At 41.6% G+C, this 18886-nt stretch overlaps 1 protein-coding gene across 5 annotated transcripts; it reads right to left on the reverse strand.

Annotated features, from left to right (window-relative positions):
* Positions 1-14805: 14805 nt before the first annotated feature.
* LOC133912588 (serine/arginine-rich SC35-like splicing factor SCL33) lies at positions 14806-17707 on the reverse strand. Of its 5 annotated transcripts, none has more exons than XM_062355410.1 (6): positions 17622-17707; positions 16886-17032; positions 16171-16248; positions 15466-15630; positions 15205-15333; positions 14806-15122 (listed from the first exon to the last, which is right to left on the reverse strand). In XM_062355410.1, the coding sequence occupies exons 2-6, from the start codon at positions 17029-17031 to the stop codon at positions 15002-15004; spliced, it is 639 nt and encodes a 212-aa protein (XP_062211394.1). In that variant the 5' UTR covers position 17032; positions 17622-17707; the 3' UTR covers positions 14806-15001. The 5 variants fall into 5 exon arrangements, with proteins under 5 accessions (XP_062211394.1, XP_062211391.1, XP_062211390.1 ...); XM_062355407.1 differs by having other exon boundaries at positions 16886-17037; positions 17622-17703; XM_062355406.1 differs by having other exon boundaries at positions 16886-17039; positions 17625-17693.
* Positions 17708-18886: the final 1179 nt, after the last annotated feature.

The following is an 18886-nucleotide window of genomic DNA, read 5'->3' on the forward strand; positions in this document are numbered from 1 at the left end:
TGGTGCTAATCGTTGCCCGCACCCAGAGCCGGAGGGACCTTCCCGTTTGTAGGGTCGTTGACATGATTACCCAAATCATCACCGTTGTCTCTGACAGCGAAAACTTCTCGGTGGTAACCTTTGTTGGAGGAAGTATCTAGATCCATCATGGATTTTTCATTGGATTGCTCTAGGTTGGTGTCTTAATAATTCATATTGTCAAAAACTGTGGGGATTGATCCTGACTTGTTGTGAATCGAACATTCACAATTATCTTAGCAGCTGAGTGGTTCGAACTCGATGCTGTAATCTTTAGCGCATTGATCTATAAATGGACTTATCTCATCATTTGAATCATCACTGGAAAAGTTTGTCATTGAAATTCACCTAATCCATCATTGGCTCGCCAACAAGAGGGAACCCCTCATCCGAAAAACCAGTTCTCGTCGAAGGCTTAGTGACACCGACGACATGTTTTGTACAGACTCTTCAATGCCTATTGTCATGTTCCCCACGAACAGCGCCAGCTGTTGACGATTTGTGAACCGTCGATCTAACAAACTTGTTGAAGAGGTAGCAGATGCTTCGAATAGACGAATCACATGACAACACATGAGGGTTTTTATACAAGTTTGGGCTTCCTTGAGAATAATAACCCTATGTAATGTTTGTCTTGTATTGATTTGAGTCTATTACAAGGGGGTATGTGGCTAGGCCAGAAGGGTCTAAACCTAGTCGATGACTTCCTTACTTGGCTTCGGGTGTCTTCTTGCTTGTCAAAAGGTTTAAGCGACTTCTTCGACTTCTAATGGCTCTTGTATTCCGCAGGGGCCTATGTTCCGTATATATATGGTGGTGTCGTATGTCCTCTGGAGTCCTACTTCCCGTTCCTAGAGATACCTATTTATGGATACTCTGGGTACTTACAGGTAGTTTTCTTTCATCCAGAGATCCCATTTTTGAAGATAGAGATATGCCTCGAGAATTATGGGAAACCTTGAGGTGCTCGAATATGGTAATTATCTACTATTCATCATCAACAATTAAACCCAATTACCCATGGGTAAATGCCCTAATAGGGTAGGGTATGGTTCAAATTTGGTACCCGTGGATACGTTCATGGGCAAAAACCCCTACACTATGGGTATACGGGTACATTTATGGGTAGTACATACCAGTACCTATGGGACCCATTTATCCATCTAATCTCCTTGACAAGTGGGTCCAATCAAACATCCCGCCGCCAACCTGCCAACCCCAACTCCCAACCCAAACCCTATTATCGGCGTATTGAGTAATGGGGCAACCTGGCTAACGGGCCCCACATGGGATATGGTGTTCGATGGGGGATATTTCTTGAACCCTGGCCCATCACACTACCAGCCCTTAGCTCGCACGACCAGCATAAGGCTTGTGTGACCAGCCTCCTTGTGATTTAATGTGATCCTAAGACCAGCCCTTGCTGGTCACAAGGCATTCATATGTAATCTGTCGAGTTGCATTTATTGATATCAACTCAAGTATTTTCCATCCCAAGGCTCCTCCTCTAGTGAACAAAGTCGTGACCAGTGCAGATGGGTAATACCCCATCCTGTAGCATTAATTGCTATGGAGTAGGGTGTTGTGGACTGACTTAGCACCACGCGACAGATGGGACAGGGTTTGCGGAATAACCAGGCAAGTGGACAAGTTTGCATGCGGACTCATGGAAGGCTAGGATGGAATGGCTTAGCAGATGAGCTTGTGACGCACAGTGAGAGGACATGCAGGGTTGCTGAGGTAAGATAAGAGTGGAGGTGTTCAAAAGGATGGGACGGGCCCCACAGTACCACCGACGTCAGGTGATGGCTTGAGAAAAGTACTTCTAGCTAGGTATGGGTCAGCGGAAAAGTGCCCACTTATAAGTTCTCCTTCTCCTGTAGATAAAGAGGAGAACATGTCTAGAAAAAAGAGACTCATGTGTAACTAGTTTACAAATATTGATAACAAAATACACAGGACGTAAGGTTGTTATCCTTTGAGAGGTCTGAACCTGGATAACCTCTATGTTCTTGAGTTCATCACAAACACACACACACCACAAGCGTTGTTCACGCGCCTAGAACAGTGCCCATTGACTAGTAACCTTAGAATTATTGTCAGGGATTAACCCTAGATAGTTGGTGTGCCAGGTAGGGGGCGCATTACTGCATTTTGGTAAGTGTTGGAGATTAGATTGGGCTACCCGTGGCCAGATCCATAGAAACTGTTGAGTCTTATTCCGAGGACTCTGGTCACCGTGAGGTGTTCATCATGGGTTACAACCCAGATGAGCCTGGTATGGTACACCGAATCAGAGTCTGAAGGCTCCAAGGCTCAACGAGAAGTTTGTGTGATAGTTCAAGCAACGTGCAGGGGGGGGGGGGTAGCAGAGGCTCTCGTGTTCCGGGTCTAGGGAATGATTCCCAGGCCATGCCCCAACCACCATAGTGTCAACTAGAGGAGTCGCTGCAGAGGACACGGTCCTTGGCAGAGTGATATGTCGCCACTTCACGCTCGGTAGCTTAACTATGAGGCCATGACACCTGCACATAATCTGCAGACCGTGCAAATACTTCTTAAGCACCCACCGGTATCCGTACCGGAGTCTTTGCCAGTAGTGTCATTGTTGCGTGACCTCACCCTCTTGGTTGAGACCATCTGATGCCAAACTACGGCGAAAAACACCATGTCTGTTGCTAGGACTGGTGATGGTCGTGATCGCCAAGAATCATGGCAGACCCCACAGTAGGAAAGATCTTGTCCTCCCTTAGTAACATGGAGTGCTTGGAGACCCCCGCCGCATCAAGATAGCCAACCCTCTGACCTGCGTGACTCTCTGCGCCAATGCGACCTCCGCAGCGTGATCTAGAGCCAGGTAGCCACCCTAGAGCAGGAGGACTGCACCCGACAAGAGCAGAAAAAGGGCAAGCATCCCTACCACTCACCTCCCCTGCACAAGGAGGTGTCTGATTCCTCCAGCCCCTCCTCAGGACCGTGTGGCCGTCGTCTCTCTCCCTGAGCATGTGCTGTCACCCATCAGCGGGTGACTCCCCGTTACGGAATGGGGTGCAACGCCCTATCAGCCCGGCTACAAGAGGTGCGTTAGCCAGACAAGTTCCGGCCGATCCTAGCCAAAAAGTACAATGGCTCGATCAACCCTGAGGAATTCTTACAAATCTATACCACCGTGGTGCAGGACACAGGAGGCCACAGGAAAGTAATGGCCAACTACTTTCCAACTGCCTTAACCGGTTCAGCTCGGTCCTAGCTTATGAACCTCCCCCGCTCCTGGGAGGATCTGTGCAACTAGTTTGTCACCAACTTCCAGGGGACCTATGCACAACCCAAGGTGGAGGACGACCTATACCAAGTCAGATAGCAACAAGGCGAGTCATTGTGAGACTTCATCCGATACTTCACCAAGTACTGAAACACCATTCCAAGGATCACTGGTGAATTCGTGGTCATAGCATTCAAGAGAGGGGTCAGAGACCAAAAGATGGTCGAGAAGCTGGCCACTAAGAAAATCCAGAGCACTACCAAGCTCTTTGAGCTCGTAGAGAAGTGCACATAGGTTGTCGAGGCCCGTGAGTGTCAGATTGATGCCAGGTCATGGCCGACCTCCGACCAGCCTGCCTCCTCCAAAGGGGTTGGCCGGAAGGAGAAAAAGAAGAAGAAAAATGCAAGTAAGGACCATCCGATGTCGTGGTGGTCGAGCAGACCGGTCAACCGCATTGGGGTTTCGAGAAAAAGGAAGGGAAGAAGGGTCATAACTACTGCCCGATCCACCGCACAGATGCCCACGACCTGATTGAGTGTATGGTCATGCGGGGCATCATTGACAAGGAGCTTGGAGAGCGTAAATCCAGGCACGACGAGGATGGTGAGGATGAGGCCAACCCCGACCAGTTGGCACTAGGGTACTAGTAGGCTGATCACATGGTCCACCACATCTTCGGAGGCACCGTGACATATTCCTCAGACAAGGAAGACAAGTCGGTGGTCAGGGAGGTGTGGGCGAACATGCTGGGCCCAAGCCCACATCTGAAGTGGTCAGAGGTGCCCCTTACCTTCAATCAGGCCGACCACCCCACGAGTGTCAAGCGGCCTAGTCGCTGCCCTATTGTGGTCAAACCCACCGTTCAAAACATCCAACTTGATCACGTGCTGATCGATGGAGGGAGCTCCATCAACCTCCTCTTCGCCGACACGCTGGATGCCCTGCAACTCCCAATGAGCGTCTCTTGGATGCGGTTCTTATACAAGAAAGTGAAGGGAAAGAATGTGTGATCACTTATGGCGTCTCTTGGATGCGGAAACAAGGTATGTGTTTATTAAAAAATTATGTTTATTATTGTATTATGCATGCACCAAGTTGAGACATTATTTGCTTTTTAGTACTCATGTGGTTGCATGACAAATCGATGTTATTAAATACATGTTGCAAAAGCCGATTTTGAGTGGTAGAATTAGAAAGTGGGTGTATACTTTAATAAAAAATGATTTTGCTGATGAACCGTTAAGGTCTATGAAAGGCCAAATTATTGTTGATTTTATTGTGGGCTTATTGCATATCTAAATATAGTGCTACTAAAGTTACTTCTTATGAGTTGGTGTATGGACAAGAAGCCGTTTTGCCCGTTAAGGTAAATCTTAGCGCATTGAGAGTGGCACGACAAAATGATTTGTCGGTCGTGGATTATTATAATGCTATGGTAGATAGAATAGATGACCTTAATGATGAAAGGTTTAGAGCTTTGAGAGATATTGAAAAGGATAAATTGAGGGTAGCTAGAGCCTACAATAAGAAAGTAAAGGAAAAATCGTTTCAAGTAGGAGATTTGGTTTGGAAGACAATTTTACCTGTCGGGTCTAAAGATAATAAGTTTGAAAAGTGGTCTCCTAGTTGGGAAAGTCCTTTTAAGGTTGCAGGAATTGTACCTGGAAATTCGTATATATTGCAATATTTACAAGAAGACAAGATGCCTCAAGCTATCAATGGGAAATACTTGAAGAAATACTATCCGAGTGTGTGGCAAGATGCTTTAGAAGAGAGGTAAGCATATCTGGCCGATGTAATTTTCCATCATTCTAGGATACGTAGTTATACATGGCCGATGTATTTACTATCACCCTTAGAACATACATGTGGCCGATATATTGTTCATATCGTCCTAAGTACCGAAGATGAATAATGGATTATTTGATGATTGTACTGAGAAAAAGTATTTTTTGGTAAGTAAGCTTTACCAAAAAAAATAGGAGGGCATGTGTTGATAGCAAAAAATGGCACGGCCAGATTTTTGTGCATACTGGATAGTCTGGTGCTTAAGGCTATATTATCACCGATCTATCCGGTGAGTAGAAGGGGATTTTGTGTAGAAAACACGCTCTTTATAAAATTGGTCCGGCGAGTGCTCCGGTGTAAATGCCAGAATATCCGGTACCTGTAAGTTGATATTTGCCGAAAAACCTGTTCTCTGCAAAAAAAAAAAAAATAGTCTGACGAGGGTTCTAGTGCAATCGCTAGACTATCCGATGCTTATAGCTTGAATCCCATAGAGAGAATTTCTCTCTGCAAAAAATAGTATGGTGTGTTATCCGAGGTAGCGTCAGATCATTCGGTGAGTTCAATGGCAAAACTTGTAAAGGAAATTGCTCTCTACGAGAATTAGTTCGGTGAGGCTTCCGGTGTCAACGCCAAATCATCCGGTGCATGTATTTCAAATTTTTGCAACAGGATTTGCTCTCTGTAAATATTAGTCCGGCGATAGCCTCTGGTGAGTGTATTTCAAACCTCGGACTATCCAGTGTATACTAGGAAAGAGTTTGGGGTCCAGCCGAGTTGAACTCACCGGATAGTCTGGCGATCAAAAGTTTGTTCTTATCGGACCATCCGGTGTTCAGTTCGAGTCTGACTCGGGTTGGATCCGTAGATCTGTTCGGATTCTTTTCACATTTTTGGCTGAACAGAATGTGTTTAGAGTTAAAATAGAGTCATACTTTGATTCTCTAGGACCAAGATCGCGTCCCCCTTATAAATAGTTAAGGGTGGAGGCCGATTGCAACAACAACTCAGTCAATCGTAACTATTGCATGTACCTTTTGTTTTTTTACTTTTCTGCATATTATGGTAGTTTTAGAGTAATTCTTCGCTGCTACTTTGAGTCCTCGTATTTTGGGTGGTAGTTCTTTATTGATTTGCTTGTAAATCGTTCGGACTGTGATCCTCAAGGTTGCCGGTTGAAATTCTTTTCTTGTTTGCTCGTAAACATATCACGTGTCACCGTGAAAAGTGATAGTTATTCAGAACGGATTTATGTTACACGGGATTACCAAATTCGGCGCCAACAATCGTGTTAATTCATAGCTAAATATCTTTCTCAGTTATTATTCCTCTACAACGCTGTGTCTTGGAACTGCATTTTTTTTGTGGCTGTTACTTCAATCTGAAGATCCGAAGTAGTGAAGTATCTTGGCAAGCTGGCAAGCTAGAACCTCTCAACAAAATTCAGACAGGATGATGAGACTTGTATTCAGGCGTGTTGCAAACATCAGTTAGCAATCCTATGAATTTGTTGTGACCAGTTCAACTGGATTAACATGCCGCTACACTTCAACTGTTTTAAATTCAAATTCTAATTAGAAATTGTTTTAACAAATACAGGGTCAGACTGTTGTATTCAAATGATTATTACAAATAGCTAGCAGATAAACGGGTATATCCGTAAGTGGTAGGTATCCATGAACGATAGGTTTTGCATCCTCTCTTCATCTGTGGATGTTCACGGTATACTACGTATGAGTAAAAACTGGAACAAAATAAAGATCACTGTTGTTTCGGCCGGTAAAATCATTTCCTGTGGAAGGTCTCACGACATGCCCCAGTGTCATCGTCCGATGAACATCGATATTAGTGCACTGCACATGTGGACTATTTTATACGTGCAGTGTACCAATCTCGATGTACATTGAATGGTAGTGAAGTTGTGATGTGAGCTCTTAATAGTGGAAGAAAATCCGCTAAAGTGTCATTTTGCTGGGCCTCCTGCGTTGTAATTTTGTGGGGGATCTAGAGGATGCCTCCTGAGTCTGATGGAGCCCTCAAGTTAGCAATACATTTGAACAAAGTAGTCATTAAGCTTTCTAGCTAAAGTAGCCTTTTTTCCTTGGGAGAGTAGCCCCCAAGCTATGACTTACAGTAGCGCTTAAGTTAGCCGGTTGTGTGAGGCCTATAAGTAGAGATGACAACCTTTTTTAGTGGGTTTTGCGTAGTGTGCTACCAGTTCTTCGTGGGTCTGGTCGATTAGACCATGTATGAAGGGTTAGGGCATCTCATATTTTCTTAGACTTAATTTATCTCCTACCTCAGATTGGTTTTTATCCTTATTCTTGTTTGCTTGTTGAGATTGATCTTCATGTCAGGTCAACTATGTCTTAGTACGATTAGTAACACTTCGGCTCGTAGTGTAACCAGGCAGAGTGGACTCATCTACCTATCTCTTCTTCCTCCTCTTCTTTTCCGTCTATAGTTTCTTCTTCTCCTCCCTCATTCATGACATAACATTATTTTTTGGGGGGAGGGGCTCAAGCACTACAACAGAATACGACATCGGTGGCGGTTCAAAATCGCAATCAATGACGGGTTTTGAACCGCCACTGATTACTCGGCACTGATAGTAAGTGACTATCAGTGTCGAGTCTAGAATTGACACTAAAAACTATATCAGTACCGGTTAGAACCACCAACTGGTATTGATATGGTTTTTCCCGATTCAAACTTTTTGGGCCAAAAAAAAAACAAGAAACTTTTTTTCAGCCAGAGGCACCCGACCAGTCATGCTTCTCTCCCGATCATACAAGTTATGTGATTTTTGCTCACATGCGGCAATCAGGATTCAAACTCACGACCTCACAGCAGACCCTCGCGCATGACCGCTCTAACCATCTCAGCTATCGTTCGTTCTCTATTATAATAGCAAAATCAATCATTTTGACATCTTCTGACTAAATGTTTGAATGGCTATATGGACATCTACATGACCTCAAATAAAAAACTGATCAACTACAAAGTTGTAGATCTCGTCGAGAGCTATAATTTTTATGTAATGTTTGTCTCCGTCCGACTTCGTATGAAAATATTATGAATTTTTAAGATGAGTTGTTATCGAACACAATTAAAACTTTGTTAAGATTATTTGGACATCTAAATGACCTCAAATTGAAAAGTTATCAACTACAAAGTTGTAGACTCGTCGAGATCTACAATTTTTATATAAAGTTTTTCTCCATCCAACTTCGTGTGAAAAAGTTATGATTTTTTTAAGATAAATTGTGACAGTAGCAATCATCAGTGTCGATTCGTGGCTAGAACCGACACTGATATATTATCTCGGTTCGTGGCTAGAACCAGCACTGATACTGATTTATCAGCTAATAAATGATTTTAGTGTCAGTTCTTAGCTCACTGATAGTTCGCGTGTGAAAACTTAAGAACCGGTATTGATACATCTTCAGTTCTGATTCTAATACAACCAGTACTGATATATCACTACTTTTAACTAGTTCTGCAGTAGTAAAGGGTGTTGGTTGCCAAGCTGTAGGCCGGGAGGCTCAGCTCGTAGCCCCCTCAGCGTAGCGATTCGATCGGAATCCTCTGCAATTGCTTCTCCCAACTGCAGATACTACTGCAGCTACAGTAGAATGCATTAGGTTGATTTCACGCTGGATGCATCAGATCTATTTTATTATGCAAATAGTGGTCCTCTGCATTAATTCATCGTTAGTGCAGAGGATCAGGATCCGTAGCAATTGCGTTGTTCTCGTCCAGTTGGATTCTGATCGTCAACATGACTCTCCACCAAAATGAGTCTATCCTTGCGTACCAGAAGATCGGAACCAATCCTACGTCACAACGTAGTAATATGCAAGCCATCAGCCTGATTGTTTTTTTAGAAAAATGACATTATATCTCAATTAATTGATGTTCCTTCAATCAAAACAAGCACAAGACAGAAAGAATATAATTGGAATTTAGACATTCACATATATAATAAACCCCTTATACGCTGTGCTGGCCAGTGCCTATCCACACAACCGCTAAGATCCGAAACCTATCACAGAAACCACGGACATACATATAATACATACCAATACATAATACTAACAAGATACCAATGCAAGGAGCCCCAAAAAATAGAACGACCGATTCAAGAGCGGTGGCCCCGTTTCATAATCGACGGAACGCTTTCAGCAGCAGCATTGGTTGTTGATACCTTAATCCACAACATGATGCAATTATCAAACCGGAAACGCCAGGGTGTTTGACGCTAATTCTGCATGCATTTATGCGAGCCGAACCGATGGGTCATGCGTGACGTGGCTGCTGCCCGCATGCATGGCGAATCCGTCGCGTACGTGTACTCCGATCCTCCAGCTGCAGCAGGGCGACGTACGATCGAGTCCAAGCTAGGAGAACCTGGTTACAGCTTTCATTTCTTCCATGAGATCGAACCGAACCTTCCACGGAAGCTTCCATTTATTTCTGGGCGAGTTAGGACAGGATTAGGAAGGATTTATGATTGTTAATTCGAGGGCGCCGGTGCAGAGGGCGGTGCACATGAGGGACAGCAAGGCAAGGCAAATCTAAGCTACAGTCAAGAGCATGCAGGTGCTCCGACATGCAATTTGTCATTTTATGTATACCCCTTTGGAGTTTAATTTGGACTGCTGCAGCCTTCCTCCGGCCTAGCTACAGTCAGTCAGGGTCTGAATCCGGCAAGGGACGACGAAAGATCCCGGTTCATCCTGCTGGTTTCCTGGCCAACTTTTGTTTTCTCGGTTTCTCCGAATTTTCTCAGGTTGTGTGATTGTCATATGCTAGTATATACTTACAAAACACCACTTCAAGATATGAGGTATTAAGTGTTCAAGAAGAGAGATAATATAGAAAGCATGCCTAACAAATTAAATTAAAAATATACAACTATTTAAGTCCTTTAATTCCTAACACAGAAAAGTTTTGTACGCACCTCTAAATTGACTTTAGACGAAGTACAGGCAAGTATAATCCATCAGATATTTCGACTTCAGTTTAGCTAGCTAGCGAGCGAGCGGCAGCTAGTGCCGGTGATCCAGCGTACAAGTATAAACATAGAAAATAAACATAGGTATAATGATGCAGCTTTAGCCTAGAAATTAATAGCATGTCTCTTTCGTGGCTTCAAAAAGGGGAGGATCGGCTACAGTTGCACTTTAATCGATCACAAATTATGGTATCGATCAGGAGGACAGCAACATATATGGGAGGCTGGATTAAGGAGAGACAGAGAAAGGCTTAAAGCTCTAATTGTTATGGAGTCTGAACACAGTTATATTAGGAGTATGTACTCCAGAAGTACATACTCCCTGATATGATATACCACATAAATGACCTAGATATACTCTTTTATCACTATAAGTATATTTATATACTTATTTTAAGATGCTCTAATGTGAACTACATGAAAAAAATGCAATCTTTTTTAATAGATTTTGATAATACTTTTATATTTGTACATAAAAATGTAATATACTAAAAAAAAGTACAAACCACCTAAAAATGTATACATATGTATACTCTATATACATACTATTTATCACATGAGATACTCACTATGTTATGAGATACGTATGTGGGAGTACATACTTCCGAGAGTACCAACTATGTTTCATATATATATATATATATATATATATATATATATATATATATATATATATATATATATATATATTTAACATCAAGCACACTAAATAAGTATTCAACGCGCCATCCAATCTGCAATCGGGAAAAACCGAAAGTTTACTCTCGCAATCGAAAAAACAATATTTTTACTTTTGCAACCGGAAAAAGCCATCTAGCTAGCCTTTAAATAGTGGTTGTTTCCTATCTCCCCTCTAGTCCCTCGTAAAACACTATAGGTCTTCATATCTAGATTTTTAGCTAATATCGGTGGAGACGATTTAAGAGGGTCGTGAATCTCTCCGTCTTTCTGTGCTCGTTACACTTGCAATGCATGGTCAAACTTTTTATACTTTCCCTTTGTAAAGGTCACTAGTGATCTAATTGTTGTACGTAAACTTGTAATGTTCTGGGTGGAGTTTGGCTATTAATCCAAAAGTATTATTTTCAATAAAGTTTGTTAGCGGATTACTTCATTGATTAGTGGGAGAAAATCTTACGGACTGTTATTGCCAACAAAATCAACAAGAGATTATTTTCTTGATTAGCTAAAGATCGCTTCCCTATTACGTTATTAGTCTTTTTTTAAAGAGAAAATCTTATAGGTAATATTACCAATAAATCAGAAAGAGATTATTTCCTTAGTCAGCTAAAGATTACTTCCCTGATTACATAATTAATTTTCTTATTTAGGGAGAAATTTTCACAAGTTGTTAATTATTGTGAAATGAATCAATCCGTCAGAATTTTTGGTTTTCTTTTTTTATAATATATATTTTTTGGTCACGTAACATATATTTTGTGGTTTGCTTGCTAATATATTTCTAGTACACCTGACAGGCAGGAGAATAGATGTGTTCTGGTCACACAAAACCATGCATTTCGGTATTATTAAATCAGTGTTATGTTTTTTCATAGGATCTAGAAGAGCATGTCTTGCACCATATTCATTTTCCAGTGGGTTTCGAGTTTGTTCCATTTTTTTGATTTTACCACATTCCTTCCAGTTTGTTTCGATGGGGTTGGCCTGATGCGGGTCGGCATGTGAAATATTTTTCCACGCGCTGCGTGCTAAATAGCACGTGTGTATAGTTGAAAATGTTTGTGGTGCAAATGATTATAAGCACGTACTTGTGATGAGGTTGATGTAGGGTCATCTCAACTTGGTGTATACGGGGCCGGGCTAGCTAGCATATATATATATATATATATATATATATATATATATATATATATATATATATATTGTATGCATGGTGTGTCACTATGGAGCAGTAGTTAGTGTTCTCAAAATATATATTTAACTATTATTTTTTGTGTAATAATTTATTTCTAAAATATAATAAAATTATACTATTATAAAGCTACTTTTTACCCATATCATTTTATAAATATTTAAAATCAATATATAAAAGTAATTTATAGTTAAAATTTATTTTTTGACTGTATGCAGCCAAAACGATATTTATTGGTAGCGGGAGGAACATAACCAATGGCCAAGCCAGTACAGCTTAGTAGACATAAACCGTGGCCGGTCATACCGCGGATTGAGAGTAACCGGGAAGCATATATGCTTGAGTCTTGCGCAGCGCGGCGCCATGTCGAAGCACGGCCCGGGCGGTGGTCAAAAGTTCCGCAGATATGCATGGCCACGGTCCACGGATCAGCACGGGATCTGCCGCGCGGACCCATGCGCTACAGTCGTTGCTCCATCCAGCTGTAGTGTAATCTGTCTGTCATGCTCGCCTAGATCTCATCTAACCTACTAGTTTAGTATACACGGAAAAGTAATTGCAGCGTGGCCCCACCGGCCGTACCACGCCCTCGCCTCGTACGTACACTCGCCGTACGCCGGTCTGGGGCCGCGTTCTCGTGGATGCTCCTCTCTCCACGTGGCCACAGCGCAGCAGCCAACGCAAGGCAGGCAGGATGGGAACGCCGCGCGGAGCATCGAAGACTTTTGCCCTTTTCTATTTCTGGTTCGGTTTTTACTGTTACTAGAAGTTAGAAGTTAAAATAGATAAGGTGTGAAGAGGTGGTTTGTAAGAAAAATGATAAATTTGTTGGGAAATATTTTTCTGAGAAGCTATGTACTGAAAAGCTAAAGATTTATTATAAAAGATAATAACTTATATTTAAAAGCAATTTTTAGATAAATCAAAATCACAGTTTTTTAAAATAGACTAAAAGTAGAGATCTAAACAAACAGTCCTATTTAGGACGGGAGGAAGTATTTGCTTTCAAGAAACGGGTGCCATAGGGGAGCTGTGCCTCTGCGTGCTCTCTCATCACCTTATGATATTTGATTGGCATCAGCTGCCGTCTGATTTGATTAAGCATGTTCGCGTGCACAGTAATAGCTAGTGACACGATCGATTAGGAAACGGGTACGTGTCAGAAACTACGCACGCACCGTGGCGCGGTGGACGCCAGCTTGTTCAACGACTAACCCAACTGTCCCCTCCCCGCAGTGTATTTTGTTTTTATTTTCCCCTGTCCTGAATCAGAGTCGCCAATCACGGTGCATATGAATGTTCCTAATTGGAGTAGTTGTGATCTTTCAGTTCGATGGCACTTGTGATGTGTGCAGTTTTGCATATGTATTGCCACGTCATTGTTCCTCCCCAGTATACACCGATGATTTTTCTTTTTAATAATTGCTGCTCCAAACTAGAAGAAGCTTGACTTTTTCAAATAAAAATACGTCTTACCCCAGCCGCTCTGTTGCTCTCACGGTCAGACAGTAAGTACATGTTCCATCTGCATGCAATCAGTTGTGAACTTGTGACAGATGCATATGTGTGCGCAGGCCAATTTCAGAGAAGTAGAGATATGTTTGTCCATCAGAAAATTCAGAATGAAGCGTGATAACGACTCAAACAGTGCTATGCTAATGGCCCAACTAACTGAAACTAACAAGACGAAACCTCATCCTGCCATTCAGCATCAGACTTCCATCCTTCTTCCTCTTTCCAAGAATTCAACATGGTCCTCTCAAAATAAAAAATACACGGTTTAGTTCGAGTTGACAACCGCATTGCCTTCTCGAAACAAGATGCGGTAGTGTAAACAAAAAAAAAGGTTCACTCCTTGACCTCACAGGACCTGAAGTCCTTGAAGACCAATTAGGTCTCGCGTTCAATTGACAAACCAATGCTTTCCTTCCAACTCCCATGGTCAAAGTGACAGTTGGAATCTCAACTGGCCAAGCTCTTGCCGTACAAAATTTCCTAGGAAAAAGTTGAGATGAAACGGCAGATAGTTCCTCCAGCTCCAGGTCTTGGGCTCATCCGGTGCGATAACGCGTCACATTGGAGCAAACCGACGAGGCGGCAATCAGGCAGTACGACCTCCAGGTTCTCTCTCTCACAAAAAAAAAAGGGAAAAAAAAGGAACTGTATCCATCAGAATGGAGCATGGCATGCAACGACCCAAACGGTTTCGATTCGAATGGAGGATTTCCGACGGAATTTCATAGGACTTGTATTACTTACCTCGAAATTCCTGTGAAATTCCTACATCCTAAAGATAATTGCTACTGGAATAACAGGAAAAATGAGGAAAATAAAATGCTTCTAGAAGAACTGCTCCCTTACTACCTCCTGATCAAGATCCAAGAAGTACTACCACATGGCACTCGCCGATTTCCAAATTGGCAGTAACAGGCCGGAGGTGCTCAATGGTCCTTCCATCCGCCTATCACGTCATCAAATCACGCAACAAATTACACATGATTTCATCTACTTTCAATCTACGTAAAAGATAATAACAGCAATTCAATTACAGAGGCCAACATATCGAACCAGAGTCGGGCAGATGAACTGAAACTGTGGCCACAGTACACGGTAAACCACAGATTACCACGCAGACATTTTTCGGAAACACTGGTTTACTGTAATTCAGAACAGACCTTTTCTACTTGGAAAAAAAGCGGAAGGGAATTGAAGAAACAGAATTTAAAGAAAGCTACTCAAACATCTAACCCATATTCAACATTTTTCTGAGAAACTCACCTGCTCCAACTAGACTAGATATCGATAAATCATGAATGATGCCATATTAGCAGCAGAAATCACTTCATATGCGCACCTGTCAACAGGTATCAGAATCCAGGTTCGTTTGTTCTCAATCCACCCAACAAAGGTTTCATAATACACCATACATGTTTAATACTCTTAGAATACAATAGTAGGGTGCCAAAAAGAATCTGAAACATATACGGTTCGACGTTAACATCAACAAGATCCTGTGGGTAGTCATACTGAACCCTGAGCTACTTCACTGGCTAACAGAGAGGGACCTCTGCCTGCGAGGAGACCTACTATGGGCTGGGCTTGCACTCCTCGATCTGCTGTCCACTGGTGAGCACGAAAAAGATCTTTCCCGTGGAGACCGCAACCTGTCATGATGGTAGATGCATCAATCAACTAGGGCGTCAAGAGCACAAAATTTTCAGAGAGCTGAACAACAGTGAATCGTACTTTGAATGGTGCTTTCGCTTAGGTGCCGGTGAGTAGCTTCGGCTGAGGGACCGTGATCTACCCCTTGGAGAATAAGAATTTCCAGGTGACCTTGAGCGCGATCTCCCATCATAAGAATGGCTTCTGCCACTACAAAAGTAAATATTTACAAATAAATTAGTTTCTGCCATGCCACTGCAGATGGATAGTGTATTCATAAAACAAAAGAATTGAAATCAATGCACAGTTGAATAATTGGGATGAGAAAGTGATGCACTGTACCTGACTCTTTCCCTGGACCTCATCTCAGAAGGCTTCTTTCTGTTCTCCTCTGCAAAAATAACAGTAATTTCCCTTCCAAGAAACTTCTGCCCATCCATATGGTATTTTGCATCAGCAGCATCGTCAGGATTGAAGTATTGAATGAACCCAAATCCTCGAGGATCCCTGAAACATTAACAAAGATAAGTTTTTTTCTTGAAAAATGGCAATCCTCCAGAATAATACAGAAGAACCATGCAGATAAGACTGCAAGTCAGTCAAATCAAGGAATTGTTAATTCTTCATTTGGATGTTGATATACACAAATCAATTTCAACAGTAAAGCAGGCACTAGGCTGCTGACCTTGCACTCATCAGAGTTTAAAGATAGACTTGAAACTCTTCATAACTTGCATATCTCTTAAATCTCTATTTCTTCCTTCTCTTCAATAGTACTCTTTAAGACTTGCGTCTTCAAAAAAGTTACTTTCACTGTTAACCTCAAGGGGTGGGCAAAGCAATTCAATGTAAACCAATAAAAACAGAGCATAAACAAAAAAAAAATGCTAAGTACAGGTCCAGAATTTCAATAACAAGTGGCATCCGTAATCAATTAATAAACCTGTTCTGGTATAAATATAAAATAGTGTACTATAGATCTCCAAACTGCACATAGGCCTCCACCTGAAAATGCCCACTCAAAGTAATTAAGATGAGGTGCCTTACCCAGTGTAGTAATCCCTTGGCAGATATATGTCTTTAAGACGACCAAATTTTCCAAATGGTCTACGGAGGTCATCAGGCCTGCATTTGTAATAAATAATAATCTCCAAGTTAAAACGGTGTGGCGTTAAATAAGCTATTCTCATTGGTCTGCAACAATGAATCACCCCATAGACATAAAAAAAGGATTCCATAACCAAAAGATCTGTGCAATTAGGGGAAGTGGAGATGGGGCACATTTCATGAAGGAAAAAATTGCACAGCAAAATGCATTTCCAATCCTTCAATGATAGTTCAGGGAATAGCTAAGCAGGGGTGGGAGCACAGTAGATAGACCCGTATATGTTCAGTTCCTATTTGTTCTGTGCAAAATCTACATTCCTTCAGACTAATTTGAAAAAAAATGATCTAAACGTTATTATTATTGTTGTTATTATTATTGTTCTTGTTGTTGTTGTTGTTGCAGTTATTGTTGTTGTTGTTGTTGTTGTTTATTTTGCTTTGCAAACCAAGATACAACACCCAAGCATAGCTAAAGATGAAGAACTTGAGAATATGAGAATATCACACAACGAAATACATATGCACTGATTCTATTCTTTCTAACCCATTCTGATTTTTGAATTAATACTATTGACAGTAAGTAACACCAAATATTAGTTAAGTCTACAAGGGAAAAATCATGCCATTACTGATCGAGGAGCAAGGAGAATCTTACCTACAATCCCGGCGAAGATTCCTCACCAGAAGACTAGTTGGGAGGTCTCTAGCACGGCCTCCATAACGACCACGAGGACTTGGACTGCGGGCTCTTCTCCTGTAACCTCTTGGCGGTGATGGACTGTAATCGTAGCTTCTCCCCATACTGATCTAAGAAAATAAGAAAAATAATGGTCATTAGAAGCAACACAACAGCAATTATATTTCATCTGCATTATGTATTTACATATCAGTCCCTCTTCAGACACAAAGAATGTAAGTCATGCTAAAAAGAAATCTTTTGTTTTAAACATCACAATCCATAAGGGTTTCCTATCTTTCCTTCTCCCACTTCCACTCCGCAATTCTACCAGAGCGCCTCCGACGCTCCATCCAACGACGCCCCCCAATCCCTAAGCAACACTTGAGTTTCAGCCTCCAAAGCTGGACCCTCCCAAACGGCCAAACATACTCCCCAAAACTCCAACCCCAAATGATTCCAAACAAGAACTCCCCGTATTCGCCAATGAATCGCAACACGGTACAGAACTAGGGTTCATTCACAGGGGAAAGAAACGACCGATCGATGGATAAAACGCACTCCAAATCATAATCCAACCGCGTCAAATTCCAAGAAGGGAAAACGACGAGTGCGGCGCTCACCCCGGCCGAGCAAATCGGATGAAACTACCAGCTAGGATTACAAGTTCTATAAGAAATCTCGGGCAGGATCGCCTCTCGGATTCGAGCGATACCTGTTTTTTTTCTAGGCCTTGAGGGGCGGTGGAACGCCTGTGGTCTCCAGAAGCTTCCGAAACGCGACCGCGAAGGGTGTGAGGTCAGGGGGCGCCGTGCGCGAGACCGTGTGGTTTTAAGGGAAGGGCGAGGTCCGGCGCACCGTTGGATTCGGGCCTGGAGAACAGTTGGACGGTGGATGTGGATGGTTGTTTTGTTGGGCTTTAAGAGCCAGGCCTGTTTTGGGCTTGGTCTGTAGATCATGGAATTAGGCCCAAAATAGGACCCAGGTTTGTAACTTTAATTATTTTTGTTCCTCAAAAAAACTGCCTTTTTCCCGCTTATTTATTTATTTATACTATAAAACTATCTTCATTTCCCTTCACAAGTTCTTTTTATCATATTCCTCTGAAAAGATCACCTTTCTTCGGATGGCGAGTTTCTTCTCCAATCAAGAATATTTTTTTCTTCGTCATGAACCTAAACATATGCTAGTTAATGCGATCTACTTCTTATGATTACGCCTCCCAAGTTTGGTGTATTGTCACCAGAGGAAAGTAGTTTGTTTGGTAGACTATTTTCTTAGCAAAATTGTGTGGTATATTCGTTTTCTTTCCCATATTTCTTGTTTCTATCAAGTTTGGTATCGCGGCGACGTGACAAAACTCGAAAAGGCCTCAAAGCTGATCTTTACACCTGTCGATAAAGATCGGCAAAGGGAAGTACGGCCCAGGCTCCAGAACACAGCGCTGTTGCCGGATACCACATGATCACCATTTGTCACCGGCCATTGCCAAACAGCAACGGAGTCAAACAAATATCCTCCTACGGTTATAAATATACGTCATTTTAGAAAAAAAATTAATTAAAATTTTAAAACTTTAACTAACAATAGCTTTTAAAATATTTGGCTTGAAAATTTAAAATCATATGCGTAGATTTATCTAAAAAATAATTTCATAATATCATAAATTTAATACAATTTATAAATATATTTTAATAAAAAATATTAGTCAAAATTATGTATCAGAGACCGTGTCTTATCTAAAACGATATGAATTTATAATCACTGTAGTAGTAGTCTTGTACTCCCTCTGTCAAAAATATAGGCTGTATTATTATTTGAAAAGGTAAAATTTTATAAATTTTAACTAACAATTAGTTAAATTATACGTATATTTTAATATATAAAAGTTATATCAATAGATCTATATTTTATAGATCTTTTAACACGATATTAATTTTGTAGCAATTAATAATATATTACAAAATAAACTAATAATTA

Source organism: Phragmites australis, chromosome 3, assembly GCF_958298935.1.
Source record: "Phragmites australis chromosome 3, lpPhrAust1.1, whole genome shotgun sequence".
In the NCBI taxonomy this organism is placed as follows: Eukaryota; Viridiplantae; Streptophyta; class Magnoliopsida; order Poales; family Poaceae; genus Phragmites; species Phragmites australis.

Coding starts and splice junctions, on each gene's coding strand:
- LOC133912588 (XM_062355410.1), bottom strand. CDS start 17,031: ATGGGGAGAAGCTACGATTACAGTCCATCACCGCCAAGAGGTTACAGG. Junction 16,249..16,885: donor AATCTTCGCCGGGATTGTAG/GTAAGATTCTCC, acceptor TTACAAATGCAG/GCCTGATGACCTCCGTAGAC. Junction 15,631..16,170: donor CCAAGGGATTACTACACTGG/GTAAGGCACCTC, acceptor TTAATGTTTCAG/GGATCCTCGAGGATTTGGGT.